This window comes from Dromaius novaehollandiae, chromosome 1, assembly GCF_036370855.1.
Source record: "Dromaius novaehollandiae isolate bDroNov1 chromosome 1, bDroNov1.hap1, whole genome shotgun sequence".
Lineage (NCBI taxonomy): Eukaryota > Metazoa > Chordata > Aves > Casuariiformes > Dromaiidae > Dromaius > Dromaius novaehollandiae.
This window is the reverse complement of record NC_088098.1, coordinates 144,455,527-144,471,836: the sequence shown is the minus strand read 5'-3', so window position 1 is coordinate 144,471,836 and position 16,310 is coordinate 144,455,527. Positions and strand designations below refer to the sequence as shown.

Sequence of the window (16,310 nt, the reverse complement as noted above, 5' to 3'; positions counted from 1 at the left end):
TGGTTTCTATTACAACCCATGCTTTCCCCTGCCATAAAGATCTCACATTCAATTATTAAAAAAAAAAGCTTATTCTGCTGTAGTGCAGTGTAGGTATATCAGAGAAACCATCATCTGAAACAAATTTTCAACCAGAAAAGGCTTTCCCGAAGCTTGGATATAATAATTTCAACACAGACAGAGTAAGTATGTTTATTGTTTTACAGCAGAATGCCCCAATTTAAGAACATAATCGCTAGACGTTCAGCTGTGCAAAATGGTACATAGTGCTTCAGTACAAGTGGAAAAGACATGATTTGTTAGCAAGTACTTTCAAATACAATTTCATGGTCCTAGAAGATGGGACTTGAAACTGGGGACTGATCCACAGGCAAACACTTTTCTCTGCCTGAATTGGACCCAGACACTTTGGACCCAGAATCAATGTTACTGATTTCTCACCACTGGGAAAAAAACCCATTATGCTGAATTGCCAGTTTCAGTGACCCCATGCAGGTAACCAAGAAATGGATTGGTCCCCTATGCCAGTTTCTAGCCCCATCTACAAATACCTGGCTCCGATAAATAAGACTCACAGGAATTTCTTGAAGGTCAATGGTCCATAATGGTAGTTATTCTACATGATCTGCTCAACTTGATTTCCAATTCTAGTCAGGCTATTTTTAAATGACTTTCTTGAATTCATCGTACAGCACAAGCACAAAAGCACCCCCCATGCCTCTGAGAACATTAGACCATGCACCCTTGAAGAATGCTTTTCCTCCCTCATCCCTTGCAATCTTCCGCCAGCAGTCAATTGTTCCAGAGTACATGATATCAGCTGTAGAAAAAGAGCAAAAAATAATTTTACTCCTATAATTGTATCTCAAATGTTTCTATCAACAGTCTCGTTTCACTTCACCAGCTACCTTGCAGCATGCCAAGCCACATTTAAGGCTGTTAAATAACACTCTTTCAGGCAACAGAAAAGCTGCCAATCCTCTTGCCTACTTATTACAAGTTAAGTCATACAATAAGAATATGGTATTAAGCTCTCTTTTGGCAATTATATTGTTACCTAATTGCCAGCATCTAATCTGTCATTATGAACAGACAATTCTTTTTCCCCAGAGCATGCTATACGCTCTGTAAAGAAAAGTTTTCAACACAAGTACTCTCAAATACTGTGTCACAACACACATTATGAGCCCTATTGGAGGTGCCCACACAACAGAGCTTAAGTCAGCTTAACAATAACTAAGTGCTGGTGGCAAGAAAAAAGCTTCCTCCTGTTAATGCTGCTTAAGAACTGCACAAATTAACAGTCTACCTCCTTTACGTCCTGACTGCATCATCATCCTACGCCGCACTGTATCAAAAGGATAGGAGACCACACCAGCCACAGCAGTCACCGTCTGTGCAATCATCCAACTGATAACAATATGAGTATTTCTGGGATCTGGGAGCATGCCTGCAATAAAGAAATCAATTAGCTTTTTATCTTACACCTCCTCTTCCTCCAGTGCACTCACTAAATGAATGACAGCTACTTTAGGAACTATGACAGAACATTGTAAAGCTATAGTTTGAAATTGCAAGAAGGCATTTCATACAACAAGACTACTTTAAACATACCAAAACAATATAAACATCTCAAGACTAGTCACATGATTTTATTCTCCGTAATCAAAGTACAGAACATTCAGATACCAGGATTCTTTTCAGAGTGGCAAGAGAAAAAAAACTACTTCCTATTTTAAGAAATAAATGTCACTAAAAATCAGATTGTGTGATTTATATTAAACTGTCAGTTTGTATTAGTGACACTATGCCCTAATGCCAAGATCAGCAAGTGTTTTGGTAAAACTGCTCAATCCCATTCTGCTGAAAATTTTAATTAGTCTAATACAACTACAGTAATGCACTGAAAAATTGTGTATGATTACTAAAATGCATTACTGACATCAGGAAAAACACCTGCTTTTAAGAACAAGTAGAAAAACAAGATCATTTGGAAGTAGCCTGCTGCCACTAACACACCAAAATTTTGCCCTCAGCAGTGCAGCATCACTGACATTGGCACCGGCAATAACCCTTCTACCTTCCCACTCACATGAACTGTAGTTACTATAGACAGTGATACGCAAGAACAGACATAATTTTTAAAGACAGACATACAAAAATGGGCAGTAGAGAGACACATTCTGCAAAGAGGTTTATTATCAGCTCCCTTCTAAAGTTTACCTTTTGCTGTATCATAGATTCCAAAGTAGGCCGCTCTATAGATGATGATACCCTGGACAGAGACATTGAACCCTTGGTACAAGCCACGCAGACCATCAGACTTGGTAATTTTGACTAGACAGTCTCCCAGACCAGAGAATTCTCTGTCTGCACCAGCTTTTCCGACATCAGCAGCCAAACGGGTTCTTGCAAAATCCAAGGGGTAGACAAAGCAGAGGGAAGTGGCTCCAGCTGCACCACCAGAAGCCAGGTTACCAGCAAAATACCTCCAGAATTGAGTGTGCTTGTCTACTCCTCCTAAGAACACCTGCTTATACTTATCCTTGAAGGCAAAGTTGAGGGCTTGAGTTGGGAAGTATCTGATGACATTTGCCAAGTTTCCACGCCAGAAGGACAGCACTCCTTGTTCCTTCGGTATACGCACTACACAATCAATGATACCCTTGTATTGCTTATCAGCAGCAATTTGTTTACTTGCATGTTGTACCTGCAAATGAAAGCAAGTATTTTCACTGTATGCCTTGGTGGCCTGCAGACAACAGAGCTTAGGTCTCTTTATACTATAAAGTAAAGAGTCACTAAGTTTGAATGCACGACAGCAGCTTTCTACAGAAACTAAGCCTGTTTACCATAACAAGCCAGCTGTAATGGTAAATTTGCAGCAAGGTCAAGAACTGGGGTCATTCTGAATGGGGAGACTAAAAAGAACTGCCATTTACTTCCATTTTAGTCAAGACCAGAGGCCAAATCAACTCAAGAGCTAAAAAGCCTGATCTTTACACAAAGGAGGGAGGAAGGGTGCAGAAGGAAAGACTCCCTCGACAAAGGCAGTCCTCTATCACCCCAAAGACGAGAAAACAGCTTAAAATTGCCTTCCGCCTTCATAATGGTTCAGGCCCCGCAGCACGCTACAACGGCAGGCACATGGTGAGTGAGGGGCAGGAGCACGGAGAGCCCCTTCCGGGGGTCGGCAGGCCGGCTGTGTGTGTGTGTGGGGGGGGAAGCTGTCCGGTGCCCGCCGAGGCCCCCCTCGGGTGGCGCCGGGGCCTGCTGCGGCGAAGGTCACACGAGTCACCTTGGGGCGCGGGGCCGCCCCCACCGCGCGCGCAGGGGCGGGGTGGGGCGGGGCCGCGGCGCCAGGCCGGCTGCGCGGGGGGGGGAGGTGAGGGGGGGAGGCGAGTGGGGGAGGCGGGCGCGCGCCCGCAGAGGTCACACCGGGCCCCGCGCGCGCGCGCGGCGGCCGCGGGCCCCGCCGGCGGGCCAATGAGCGCCCCGCCGCGCCGTCACGTGGGGGCCGCCAAGATGGCGGCGCGCTGCCGCCCTCCCCTCCCCCCCGCCCTCCCTGTGCTCGGCGCGAGCAGCGGGACGGGAAGTGACAGCGAAGCCACCGCCCCCCTCCCCCCGCCTCCCGCCCGCCAGCGGCGGCCAGGCCGCCGCCCCGCCCCGCCTAGCGGAACCGGCTTCCCCACCACACGTGACCTTCCCGCCCGCGCCGGTACCAGCGCGGCCCGGCCGCCGCGCGCCCTTTGTTCCCGCGGGGCCGCGGATGCGTCGCCGCGGCCGCCGCCTGCCCCAGGCCGCCTGCCGCCGCGCGGGCCCCGGCGCCAGAAGGTCACGGGCCGCCCGGCGCTCGCCCTCGCCCCGCGGGCTCCGCCGCGCCGCTGACCTGGAGCAACAGCTTGACGCGCTCGATGGGCGCCACTGCCGTCTTGCTGATGGCGGCGGCGACGCCACCCGCCAGAAAGTCCTTGAGGAAGGAGATGGCCTGGTCCGCCATGTTTTCGCCGAGCCGGAGCCGCTGCCGCTGGGGGGGACGAGATGCCGCTGCCGCTCAGGCCGAAAGGGCGGGACTGCTTCCGCGCATGAGCTAAATGCCGGGCGCTGCCGGCCCCGCCCGCCGCCGCCCCATTGGCTGCACCGCCCCGGGGGCGGGGCCGAGCCGCCCGCGGGCGGTGGTTACTGCGGGTGGCGCGCACCGCCTCCCCTCTCCCCTCCCCTCCGCGCCCCTCAGCGCCAGCTGCCAGGCGGGGCCCCCGGCCACTCCCTCCCCGCCGAGACCCCGGTGTGCGGGATGGGGGCCGCGCCACGCCAGCCCCTTCTCCCGCTTCCCCACGGTTGCCGTGAGCTGCGCGTCCCGGAGCGACGCGGCGGTTGGGCCGCCCCGGCCTCGTCTCGCCTCCCGCGGGCGCCTCGGGACTCGGTTAGGCAGGTTACGGCGGGGAGCTGTCATCGCACGCGCGCGTCTTCCCAGATCAATCACTTCTCTGTCGCTTGGTCCTTTTTTTTTTTTTTTTTTTTTTTTTTTGCTTGCTTTCATTTTTCGTTGACGTTTACGTTAACCGATACAATTTAATGGACAAATTTCTCAGAAACTGTATACCTTATACAGCTTGGTGTAGATCAGTGTGAGACAGCAAAACACCAAATTCAGTGGTGTGCATTTGTCAGCATAGGTGGTCAATCCAGGGTATAATCAAGCAAACCAGAAAGCTAGTTTTGCTGTGAATATTTAAGCCAATGTCGGAAAGGCATTGCTTTACCTGCAAAGCTACCATGAGCACTCCTCAGCAGCACTCTTTATGGAGGAGAGTGAATTTTGGGGTACTGTCTGGACACCAGAGACTTTTGCTCTGTACTCATCAGCCTCATGATAACACTGATTTAAGGGATCGCCTTGCTTTCTCTGTTCCCTCCTGTTCATCATCATTGTGCTGTCTGTGTCGTATCTCTGGGCTTTTCTATACATCACTGAACTGATCCAGCTTAAAAAAAAAAGAAATACCAAAGAAGGTTGCACCTAGGTTACCTACAATAACACTGTAAAAATATGGTCCTAACTTCTTTTTTAAGTGCTTAAAGTTAGTTGGTGTAAATACCTCTTACATGGGTTGTCAGAGGAAGCACTTGTGGCTGATCCCTTGCCCCTGTAAATAACAAGCCTGGTCTCCCATCAGCAATTTCTGCTACTTTTACTGTATACTGAAAGTGAAATTTTACATCTAATGGCTGAAGTTCTGTCTGAAATTATACCTATTCTTTTTAAAAGTCTTGAAATGATTTTATAGCTGGAGGGCATTAGGTCACACACACCTTTAATTTAATAGCACTTTGCTAGTACTTTCCTTTTGTAATTGCTTTCACTTTTCCTTTTAGTCTTTTAGTGGATCTTTCATACAAAAAGAAATAAAGCAAAACAATTTTTTTTAAAAAAACAGGTCAATATGACTGAAGATAAACCACAAAACTGCAGTAGCTGAGGTATCTGAAACCCCTGTTTACACATATATGTGCTTTACTGGATTTCAAAATGAGAGCATCTCTCAGAGCGTGGAGGGAGAATAGGATATGCTAGACATAGTTCTACTTCACAGACTTTGTCTCATGTAGTATGATACTATGTGTTAATACATCACTATATTCTTTATTGTACATTAAAAGATACAGTCAGTTGTATGCTATTTTGTTCTAAACCCTTGAATGCATGTAGTGAATTGACTCCTGTGCCCACACAAGGCTAGACAAACGCAGAGTTACAGGACCATATTTTGGGAGTACATAATGAAAGGCTGTGATGCATATACTCAGGGATGCACATGCAACTTAAACTGTGGTATCCCCACAGGGACTATTCCCTTCATGTTTTTATTAGACTGGTGAAGTAGCAATTGACAAGACCAGACCAAAGCTTCCAGCGCTCGTCACAAGTGTCTGAGATGATTCCAACTATCCTAATTAATTTTACATTTATCTCATAATCCATAGTTCCCAGAAGTAAAGAAGGCAAGGGAAACTACTGAAAGCAAAAGGTCTGCTTTGTATTATTAACAGAAACATCCCTGCAAGTAGAAGCAAAGGAAGACAAAAAATAACTCCTTGCTACTACACTGCAATGCTGTCCTTGGGATTTGCCTTAATCAGATCAAACACGGAATGGCCATACCCAAAATTTATTTCTTAGCACTAGTAGACTATAGCAGACATGATGAAGAATCCTGCAGACTTTTTTTTTTTCCCCACTTCAATTTTTGGAAATTATCTCTGAAGTGATCTTATTGGCTGTGAAATCTTTCTTTTTCAAAAACAAAAAAAGTAGCTCCACTGAATTTTAAGAAAAGGGAATGGTTAGATTGGTAATAGGTAGACATGGAAGGCATCTATTGACAGTCTAAGAAAATTATTTTTGCAGCTAAGAGTTGCAGTCTGTTACAGAATAAGAATACAATGTAGCCTTGCACAGCAAGTGAACCTTGCAGGTTTTTCAGAATCAGGATATATTACCTATCTGTCCATCAGACCTCAATGTTGTAACAATGATTAAGTTGCACGCAGGAGCATGCACAATACTCAGGCTGCAACATTTACAGAGGTAGATACAGTGGCATTAATTGATCACATACAAAGTATCAGAACATAATTTGTCTTTTGAGAGAGGAAGTATTAAATAGGACACTGCTATTTAGCTTTTTTTGGTATAATTTCCAATCTGTGCAAAGGCAACTCCCAAGGATGACAGAAACTTGTATCTCTCACTCTTCAGTACTCAAAAGCTCTTTGTCTTGAAATGCTTATGGCAAGCCTTACAATTTGCCCTCACAGACAGAAGGTTATTTGTGCCACATGAACAAGTTTTAGAAGAGGGAGAGAGGATTACCCAGTGATGATAAACTCCATTACGCTGAAGTGATTGTGAGTTTTATCATTGATTTTCACACACAGGCTGATAAGGTATTTGTTTATTGTTGAGCACTTGGTATATTATATTGGAAGAATGTCAGCAGAGGAAACCGGAGCCCTGTGGCTGAAGACGGTAGCCATATAAACATCTTGACTAAGTCACAAAGACGACAGGGTCTGAGGCTGGAGCAGAGCACTGTGATCATGGAGAAAGGATGGGAGAAGGAATTCTGGGAATCAGCTATACAAGAAGCAAAGGGGAAAACAAAGAGCCCATGCTAGGCAGAGGCAGTGACACCTCTAGCATCTCAGGCTAACCTTGTCTCCATATAGGCAGTAAACATAGTGATTTGGAATCTAGCTACATCTACATGGTTTCTTACTAGGTAAGGAGCACAAACCCAACTGTAAGACAATGAGGAAAAAAGGTGAGCACGAAAAAAGGATGAACCACTATAAAAGGCATTTGAAACATTTCCTTCTAATCAAGCTGTGGCCTGTGAAAAGGAAGAGAAAGTAAACAGCAGGTGTGTTGAAAAAGATGCAAAGAAGGAACAAAAGAAGTATATAAAGAAAAATGATAGAGACAGAAGAAAGAAGGTAGAATGCAGAAGTATAGGCAAGTTGTGGAGTGCGGTAAGGCAATGCTTCTTTATTTACAGCAGAGTGTAAAATAAAAAATGATATTAAAAAGGATGATGGAGAGAGAAATAGTAAAATTTTACCTACATTAACCTCCTGAAACAGGGAAAGGGGCAAAGCCACACATGCTGGTCTAAAAATCAGACCATCCTCATTGCACCAAATATGAAGAAACAGTGATTTCTCAGCAATGTCAATATTACTATAAAGCTGCTGACATTGTTTGTGATTTGAGGCTTGTTTCTGAGGGGACTATGAATGCTGTGCAGTCATAACATCACTGCCACCAAATAATACCAGAATCTTCTGGCATCATTTTACTTAAAGTTCAAAATAAATGCAATTGATCTCTTTCTCTTTCAAAAGTAACTTCAGAAAGCTGACAAAGCATGTCTTGTTTATATTGATAGGAAACTGAAAATATATTTGCATAATTGAAAAATATCAGGCCTGACTACCAAGACATTCAGATTTTACTACTAAATCTTTTTCTAGGTCTTAACACAGAGAATTACATCTAACAAATTTCCTGTCAATCTGATTTTGACATTTGTGAATCCATGTTGTTCCAGTAAGCATCGATATTCAAAGCCACTTCTTTCTTTTCCCTCTGTCTGCACAAGCATGTTCAAAGACTGCAGCAAAGCTGTGCTTCTGGTTTTCTTCTCATCATCCAACACCATTTCAGCCAGCAAAATCCCACAGCCTAATTTAAAAACAAACACATGCAACAGCACTAATCTATTATCAGACAAGAGAGAATCTCAGTTACCATATAGAAAGGTGCAAGTTAAAAGACATTGGTGATTTCATTTCTCATTTACTGATTTGCCCTCAGTTATTAAATGACTAAGTACTGTGTACAATCCACTATTCATTAAAAAATAAATACATAAATAAACAGGAAATTTCCTGTCACAATATCAAGGGATCAAACCCTCACAAGTTAATTTATGGCTCTGTTTCCAGAAAAAGAGGAAACTACTTCTTTGGACATGTCATCAGAGTTATGGAAAATAAGGTAGGAATAATACTGCTTCACATTTATATTGTAATTGTGCCACAAAGTGGAGAGATCCCTGATGGCGACCATTACAGAAGCAGAGAAGAAGGCAGCCTTTCAGATTACTTTTGTGTGGACTGCAGTCTTTGTGGTGGGACAGATCCAGGTATGAGAACAGAATTCAGGTGATTATTTTCACACAGCCTCTTCCTTCATCTTCAAACCCATGAGGGGAAAGGGAAGACAAGAGTGAGGGAGACTACTGCCAAAATGAGCATTATTTTACTTCTTGTCTTTTGGCCCTGCTTCTTATGTGATAGCTTCTCTCATAGAGTAGTGGAGGTAGGAGGTCACCAATTCAGCTCAAAACGGATCTGTTTCTAAAGTGATTTTGTGCTGCACAACATTATCTTTGTTCTGATCCTTGCGACAATTGCCTCAGAGCCATTCTGACCAGCCCACCTCACACATCTGGTGCTCAGTAAAAAGTATTGTTAAACATAACTCTGCAGTCTTTCAGAGAAGAAATTGAGATTTGACGATAAAAATGCTAAGATCTCAGTGTTATGATTTGGAGTCATGAGAGTCCTTCTGACAGCTTATTATTAGCAAATCCCCTGCTTCATCCCCATATCATCAGCTACCTTACTAGAGGTAAGTACAAACCACTTATCTCATAATGAACCAATGACACAGGCATGTTTTACAAATTAAAAAAGAATAGCCAAGCATGTCTGAGGTGAATCTGAACATACAGTCTCTCTCCAGTGGGATCCTTCTGCTCAAAATCAGGCATCCAAAAATCAGATAGCTGTATTTCAGCTAGCCTTTTTTTAAACACCATCAATAGTCCCTGAAAAGAAGCCAGTATCCTCAGAGGACAATTCAGTCATCTTAAAATAATCAGGTAAGTGAGATGAATTATCCTCTGATAATGACTACTTTTCCACTGACAGAAAGAGCTCAAGGTAACTAGATGTCTTAAATACCTAATGTTTAGGTTTCTAAAATTAGGATGATAAATCCAGTTTGTTATTACTCAGTACAGTTTGTATTCCCCCTCTCCCTTCCACCGTGATGCTGTTTTGCCTTTAACAGATTGAATGGATTACACAGGGAATATCACTAGGTAGACTAATGCAGGACTATCATTTCTAAGTCACTGAGGCAGCTTTATATTACCGGTCTGGAAGAGAGTGTCTGAATTTTGAACAGTCTGAAAGGAAGGCACAAACAGAACAGCCATTCTAATTTGCCACAGGACATTATTTGGGATGTCTAGATAACAAGATACAGGCATACCTCAGAGATACTACGAGTTCAGTTCCAGACCACCACAATAAAGTAAATATTGCAATAAAACGAGTCACATGAATTTTTTTGTTTCCTAGTGCATATAAAAGTTATGCTTACACTATACTGTAGTCTACTAAGTGTGCAATAGCATTATGTCTAAAAAAAAGTGTACATACCTTGATTAAAAAATACCTTATTGCTAAAAAATGCTAACCATCATCTGAGCCTTCAGCGAGTTGTAATCTTTTTGCTGACGAAGGGTCTTCCTTGATGTTGATGGCTGCTGGTGGTGGTTGCTGAAGGCAGGGGTGGCTGTGGCATTTTCTTAAAGACAGCAGTGAAGCTTGGTGCATCAATTGACTCTTCCTTTCATGAAGGATTTCTCTGTAGCACACGATGCTGTTTGATAGCATTTTACCCACAATAGAACTTCTTTCAAAATTGGAATCGATCCTCTCAAACCCTGCCGCTGCCTTATCAGCTAAGTTTATGTAATCTTCTAAATCCTTTGTTGTCATTTCAACAATGTTCACAGCATCTTCACCAGGAGTAGATTCCATCTCAGGAAACCACTTTCTTTGCTCATCCATAAGAACCAACTCCTAATCCATTAAAGTTTTATCATGAGATTGCAGCAATTTAGTCACATCTTCAGGCTCCACTTCTAATTCTAGTTCTCCTGCTATTTCCACCACATCTGCAGTTAGTTCCTCCACTGAAGTCTCAAACCCCTCAAAGTCATCCATGAGGGCTGGAATCAATTTCTTCCAAACTCCTGTTAATGTTGATATTTTGACCTCCTCCCATGAATCATGGATGTTCTTAACGGCATCTAGAATGGTGAATCCTTTCCAGAAGGTTTTCAATTTACTTTGCCCAGATCTATCAGAGGAATCACTATCTATGGCAGCTATAGCCTTACAAAATGTATTTCTTAAACAGTAAGACTTGAAAGTCAAAATTACTCCTTCATCCATGGGCTGCAGAACAGATGTTGTGTTAGCAGGCATAAAAACAACATTAATCTCATTGTACATCTCCATCAGAGCTCTTGGGTGACCAGGTGCATTATCAATAAGCAGTAATATTTTGAAAGGAATCTTTTTTCCTGAGCAGTAGGTCTCTACAGTGGGCTTAAAATATTCAGTGAACCATGTTGTAAACAGATGTGCTGTCATCCAGGCTTTGTTGTTCCATTTACAGAGCACAGGCAGCGTAGATTTAGCATCATTCTTAAGGGCCCTAGGATTTTTGGAACAGTAAATAAGCATTGGCTTCAACTTAAAGTCACCAGCTGCATTAGCCCCTAACAAGAGAGTCCACCTGTCTTTTCAAGCTTTGAAGCCAAGCACTGACTTCTCCTCTCTAGCTATGAAAGTCCTAGATGGCATCTTCTTCCAGTGTGAGGCTCTTTTGTCTACATTGAAAATCTGTTGTTTAGTGTAGCCACCTTCATCAATTATCTTAGCTAGATCTTCTGGATCACTTGCTGCTTCACCTTGCACTTTTGTGTTATGGAGATGGCTTCTTTCCTTAAACCTCATGAACCAACCTCTGGTAGCTTCAAACTCTTCTTCTGCAGCTTCCTCACCTCTCTCAGCCCTCACAGAATTGAGAGTTAGGGCCTTGCTCTGGATTAGGCTTTGGCATAAGGGAATGTTGTGGCTGGTTTGATCTTCTATCCAGACCACTAAAACTTTCTCTGTGTCAGCAATAAGGCTGTTTTGCTTTCTGATCTTTCCATGTGTTCTTGAAGGAAATTAGAAGTGCTACTCCAGTGAACTTTTCCTTTGCACTCACAACTTGGCTAATTGTTTGGCGCAAGAGAATCAGCTTTCAGCCTATTTTGACTTTCATTTCTAGCTTTTGATTTAAAGTGAGAGACATATGACTTCTTTTCACTTGAACACTTAGAGGCCATGCAGAGTTATTAACTGGCCTAATTTCAATATTGCTGCGTCTCAGGGAGTAGGGAGGCCCAAGGAGAGGGAGCGAGATGGGAGAACGGCCGGTTGGTGGAGCAGTCAGAACACACACAACATTGATCGATTAAGTTTGCTGTCTTATATGGGCACAGTTCATGGTGCCCCAGAACAAATACAACAGTAACGTCAAAGACCACTGATCACAGATCACCCTAAGAGATATAATAAAGTTTGAAATACTGCAAGAATTACCAAAATGTGACAGAGAGACAAAGTGAGCACATGCTGTTGGAAAAATGGTGCCGACAGACTTGCCTGACACAGCGTTGCCTCAAACCTTCAATTTGCAAAGACCGCAATATCTGCGAAGCACAATAAAATGAGGTATGCCTGTAATCTAGCAAAAATACACAAAGGAAGCACAGCCAGTCCAGGAAGAACAGCTTCAAAACTTAGACACAGTAAGATAAATTAGCACAGGGAAGAAAAAATTCTCTACAGTTAATGAATATTTTCTAATGTAACTGAAATTTCTGCATGAGAGGGACTGAAGCAGAACTTTCAACCCTTCCAGTGAAGAAATTTTGGCCATGCTCAAAAGTTAATACTTGTGACAATTTTTCTGAATTAAAAAGTTATTTAATGCAGATTATCGGGGTTTAGCGAGAACATTAATTTCCAGTCAAAAGGTAGGGAAGACCATGTGAAGTGCCAGCCACCCAAAAGCAGTTTTTTTTGTTTTTTGTTTTTTTAAAAAAACACACATAAAATACCTCCATTACCCAGGAGTCAGCTAATAGATCCAAAACTGAATTGCCAGCTCACAAAAAAGGGTTTAGTTATTAAATAGCTTTTTCTAAGCTTCTGTGCCGAGTGGTTCAGGGGAGACAGAAAATTGACATAAAACAAATGACTGAGGTAAGGCACCCAGCTAAGTTTTGTCTCTTCTCTCTTACAGGCTTCTTCCTCCATCTTCCTCAAGGATTCTGACTCACCTCAGCATTCAGTGAACAAGTGCTAGAGTTCTCGTTTCTCTTATTTTACCTATCATCCTTTTAGCCCCCATAATTCTCCATCTCCTCTTCATTATTTCACTCCTGGTCAAAAATTGATTGATTTCTCTGAATCAGATTTCCTCTAAACTGTTTGTAAGGGCAGAGCATGGGTTAAAAGACAGCTTCTTCAAGCAGGCATACCTGAATATCACTTTTCAAGAACAAAAAGAAAGTCTACAGGCTTTATTGGCAGGAGTTAATTAGGATTTTAAAACATACTCCCTCATTTAAGATTCTTCACGCCTTGATTACTGAACAGGCCCAAGTTTTCCTCAGCCATGCCTACTGCTCAAAGAATCTTTTCAGTGAAAGAATACCACTAACTCCACCTCTTTAAAAGTCAGGGAAAAAAATACCATCTTTCTCAAAAGAAATTGAAGAAAACAAGTTTGAACATTAATGACAGATGATCAATTTATCATTTCTCAGGCAACCAGGATATTTAAAGTGATCATAGAATAATTTAGATTGGAAGGGACCTTGGAAAGTCTCTAGTCCAACCTCCTGCTCAAAGCAGGGTCAGCTCTGAGGTCAGATCAGGTCACTCAGGGCTTGAAACCTTCAAGGATAGAGATTCCACAACCTCTTTGAGCAACCTGATCAGGTGGTTGATTATCCTTAGAGTGATTTCTTTTTCCTAATATCCAGTCTTTGTTTCAGTTTATGCCCATTGTCTCTCACTCTGTTACTGTGCACCGCAGTAAAGAGCCTGGCTCTGTCCTTTTGGTAGATCTCTCTTAGGTATTGAAAGGTCCCTCCAAAGCCTTCTCTTCTCCAGATTGAAAAAGCCCAGTTCCCTCACGCCTCTCCTCATAAGCTACGTACCCCACCCAGCCCCAGGGCCATCTTGGTGGCTTCTGTGGGACTTGCTCAAGTTTATCAAGGTCTCACAGCTTCCTTCTCAATGCTTTCAGGACAGGCAGCCCTGAATCCCTCCACCAAGGGAGATGCAGACCAAGCAGCAGGTAAAAAACACTCCTTGTACCTTTCCTTTCTCTATAAGACACTGCTCTATCTTCCTGTCAGCAACTAATAAACCTGTAACAGCATTTGGGGACATCTAAGGCAGTGGAAGTTACCTGCTATTAGGCAAAGCAGATTTGCCTACAAATATTAGCCTCCTTTTTAAGGCAGTCAAAGTTAGCTGACAAAATGATGCAGGACCTCTCCAATATAACAGCATTTTATTTCAATAAAATTTTCATATTCACACCTTGAGAATGTTTCTTTTGTGTAAAGCCTAGCAAAGCTGTGGTGCATTACTGCAGACACCATGCCCAAGGGACTAAAGTTCAGCAAGTATAAAATGTTGTGATTCAGAGTACGCTGAGTTTGCACAGGAGCCAAGCATGTGCTATTTAAATTTTACAGTCAGTGAGTACTTAGTATTTAGAGACACAGGTTTAAGTCTGTGACAGTTCCAGGTACGCCAGGTTTGAAACTACAATGTTCTGACTCAAACAGCTTCCAGCTGCCTAAAGAACTGCATTTTGAACTTTATGAGTAGGTTTATGAAATGAGACATCTAATGGCTTGAATGATCTCTCAAAATACAAAATAGTTAAGTATAATGGCAGACATGTCAATGCAAAAAAAAGGGTTATTTTAGATTTACAGTTTATTCAGTAGCTGGGTATTTTCCTTATACCTCTAAATAATGTTTGCACAGATTAGATAGAGATTTTTTTTTAATTCTTAACAGAAGCTTTTTATGAATTTTTTATGAATTTTTATGAATGCAGTTTGGCCTTATCTGGGAAGTTTGATATGTTTTCTTGACTTTGTGCAGCTGAAACTCTGTAGTAAGCATGCTTCTCATTATGGTGCTTTTGCCTCATTCAGTGCCCAAAGAGCAAAGTAACTTCACTTATTGAATAACCTAACACAGAGTCTGACAGGCAGATGTGAGCAACTCTTGACCTTGCTCATCAACCCCCTTAAATTGCTGAGGTTAGCAATTCAACACAGGCACTGCTTCTTTCACACTGGCTCACTGGAGTTACTCCTGTAGAAATGTGTGGCAGACAAAAACCTCAACTCTCAAAATAAGAGCTAGTTTTAAAGTGCAACTTTAATCTCCAGGAAGGATTCTACTACAAAGTACATTTTAAATAGAAAAATATCAATGTAGTATGAGGAAAAGAAAAGTTAGGAATGGTAACATCAATGACAAATTAGTTGAAAAATGGAGTATACAGTATGGGCTTACCTCTCCAATTTAAAACTGGAACATGAAGAAACTTATTTCTTTATGTAACTTTCATAAGAGAATTTTTGCACAGATCTTGCAAGTCTAATAAAATTAAGGTATGAACATAGCTCATGCAGACTAGTAGTTTGAACTCACCATGCCATACAGCTATGTCAACTCTAAGCTTTATATAGCCTACAAAACCACTCAAAAGAACTAGAGATGAAGGTATGTAACACACAGGACTTCCAGGCTGCCCCAGACACTTTTTAATGAAACTAAATGAGATACAGGTTTTTGAATAACGGTTTGGCTGCAATATCTATGCTGCTATGACAGGTAAAGGTCAAAAAGTGATCCTAAGCAACTGACACTATATGCTGGTTGTGGATAAGTATATTGTAAAAATGTTATAAGAGCTCAGTGTCCCAGGTTGTTTCTGTGCACACTAAAGTGACTGACTCTTTCTGAAGCACAAAAGAGCATCTAATAAGTTTTCTGTGATCTTAATTTGTACATTCATGAATCCATATTTCTCCAGTAGTTGTTTATATTCTGAGCCACTTCTCTGCTTGCCTTCAGTCATAGTGAGGGACTGCAGCAGAGCTCTAGGAGGATGTGTCTTCTGTTCGTCAAGCACAATTTCTGCCACTAGCAAGGCACTTCCTGCATTTTCAAAACAATCAAAAGTGGTTCAGTAAAATATTTCTAGCTACAAATGTGTACTGTTCTTTTGTTCAGAGTTTTTGATGGAGAGGTGCAGACCGATGTTTTAATGGACTGTAGCGGAAACCAGTGATAGAAATTTCCTTTCAATAATCTTCTCCCAGAAGCAACCACCACTGCATGCCAAAAGGGGGAGCTTAGAGCACTATCTCTACTGTGATCTTCAGTAAAGTTCAGATCACTTCCTCATTAAGATCTGAAACTTAGTCTTGTTCCCATTTAAACCAAGCAGCTCCTGAAATCTGTCACAGCCCAGCCTCCACATAACAAGGTGAAGAGTCATCCACACAATTCTGCTTTGTAATTTAAGAATTATGCTTGATGGTCTAGATCTAATATTGAATGCTCTCCTATGAAATAGCTAGTTTCCTGCTGGATTAAGGAACTAGCACAGCATAACAATCAGATGTTTCTCCTCTTTCTCCTGCATTCTGCCTTTCCATTTGATCTTTTGTATTGTTCAAAAGGTAAGAGAAAGCACAAGATGCTACATATTTCTCAAGAAATCTGTGCATAATGTAGTGCTGAATTCCAGCATGCCATATTTTGGGTACTACTGAAATTACAAAACAAAC

General features: G+C 42.3%; 2 protein-coding genes across 4 annotated transcripts in view; both read right to left on the bottom strand.

Annotated features, from left to right (window-relative positions):
• Positions 1-178: 178 nt before the first annotated feature.
• On the bottom strand, positions 179-4,096 carry SLC25A6 (solute carrier family 25 member 6). The gene is made up of 4 exons (XM_026115456.2): positions 3,890-4,096; positions 2,224-2,710; positions 1,310-1,450; positions 179-820 (listed from the first exon to the last, which is right to left on the bottom strand). Exons 1-4 carry the CDS (start codon positions 3,998-4,000, stop codon positions 663-665), a joined length of 897 nt encoding a protein of 298 aa, XP_025971241.1. The 5' UTR covers positions 4,001-4,096; the 3' UTR covers positions 179-662.
• Positions 4,097-6,941: 2,845 nt separating this feature from the next.
• The window catches only part of ASMTL (acetylserotonin O-methyltransferase like), a 33,323-nt gene continuing 23,954 nt past the window's right edge, over positions 6,942-16,310 (bottom strand). For 2 of the 3 annotated variants that reach the window (XM_026115460.2, XM_026115462.2), the window contains exon 13: positions 13,986-15,675. In XM_026115460.2, the coding sequence (XP_025971245.2) occupies positions 15,458-15,675 (218 nt within the window). In that variant the 3' untranslated portion in view covers positions 13,986-15,457. Of the gene's footprint in view, positions 8,246-13,985; positions 15,676-16,310 lie in introns of those variants that run through there. The other variant, XM_026115461.2, reaches the window with a different exon arrangement.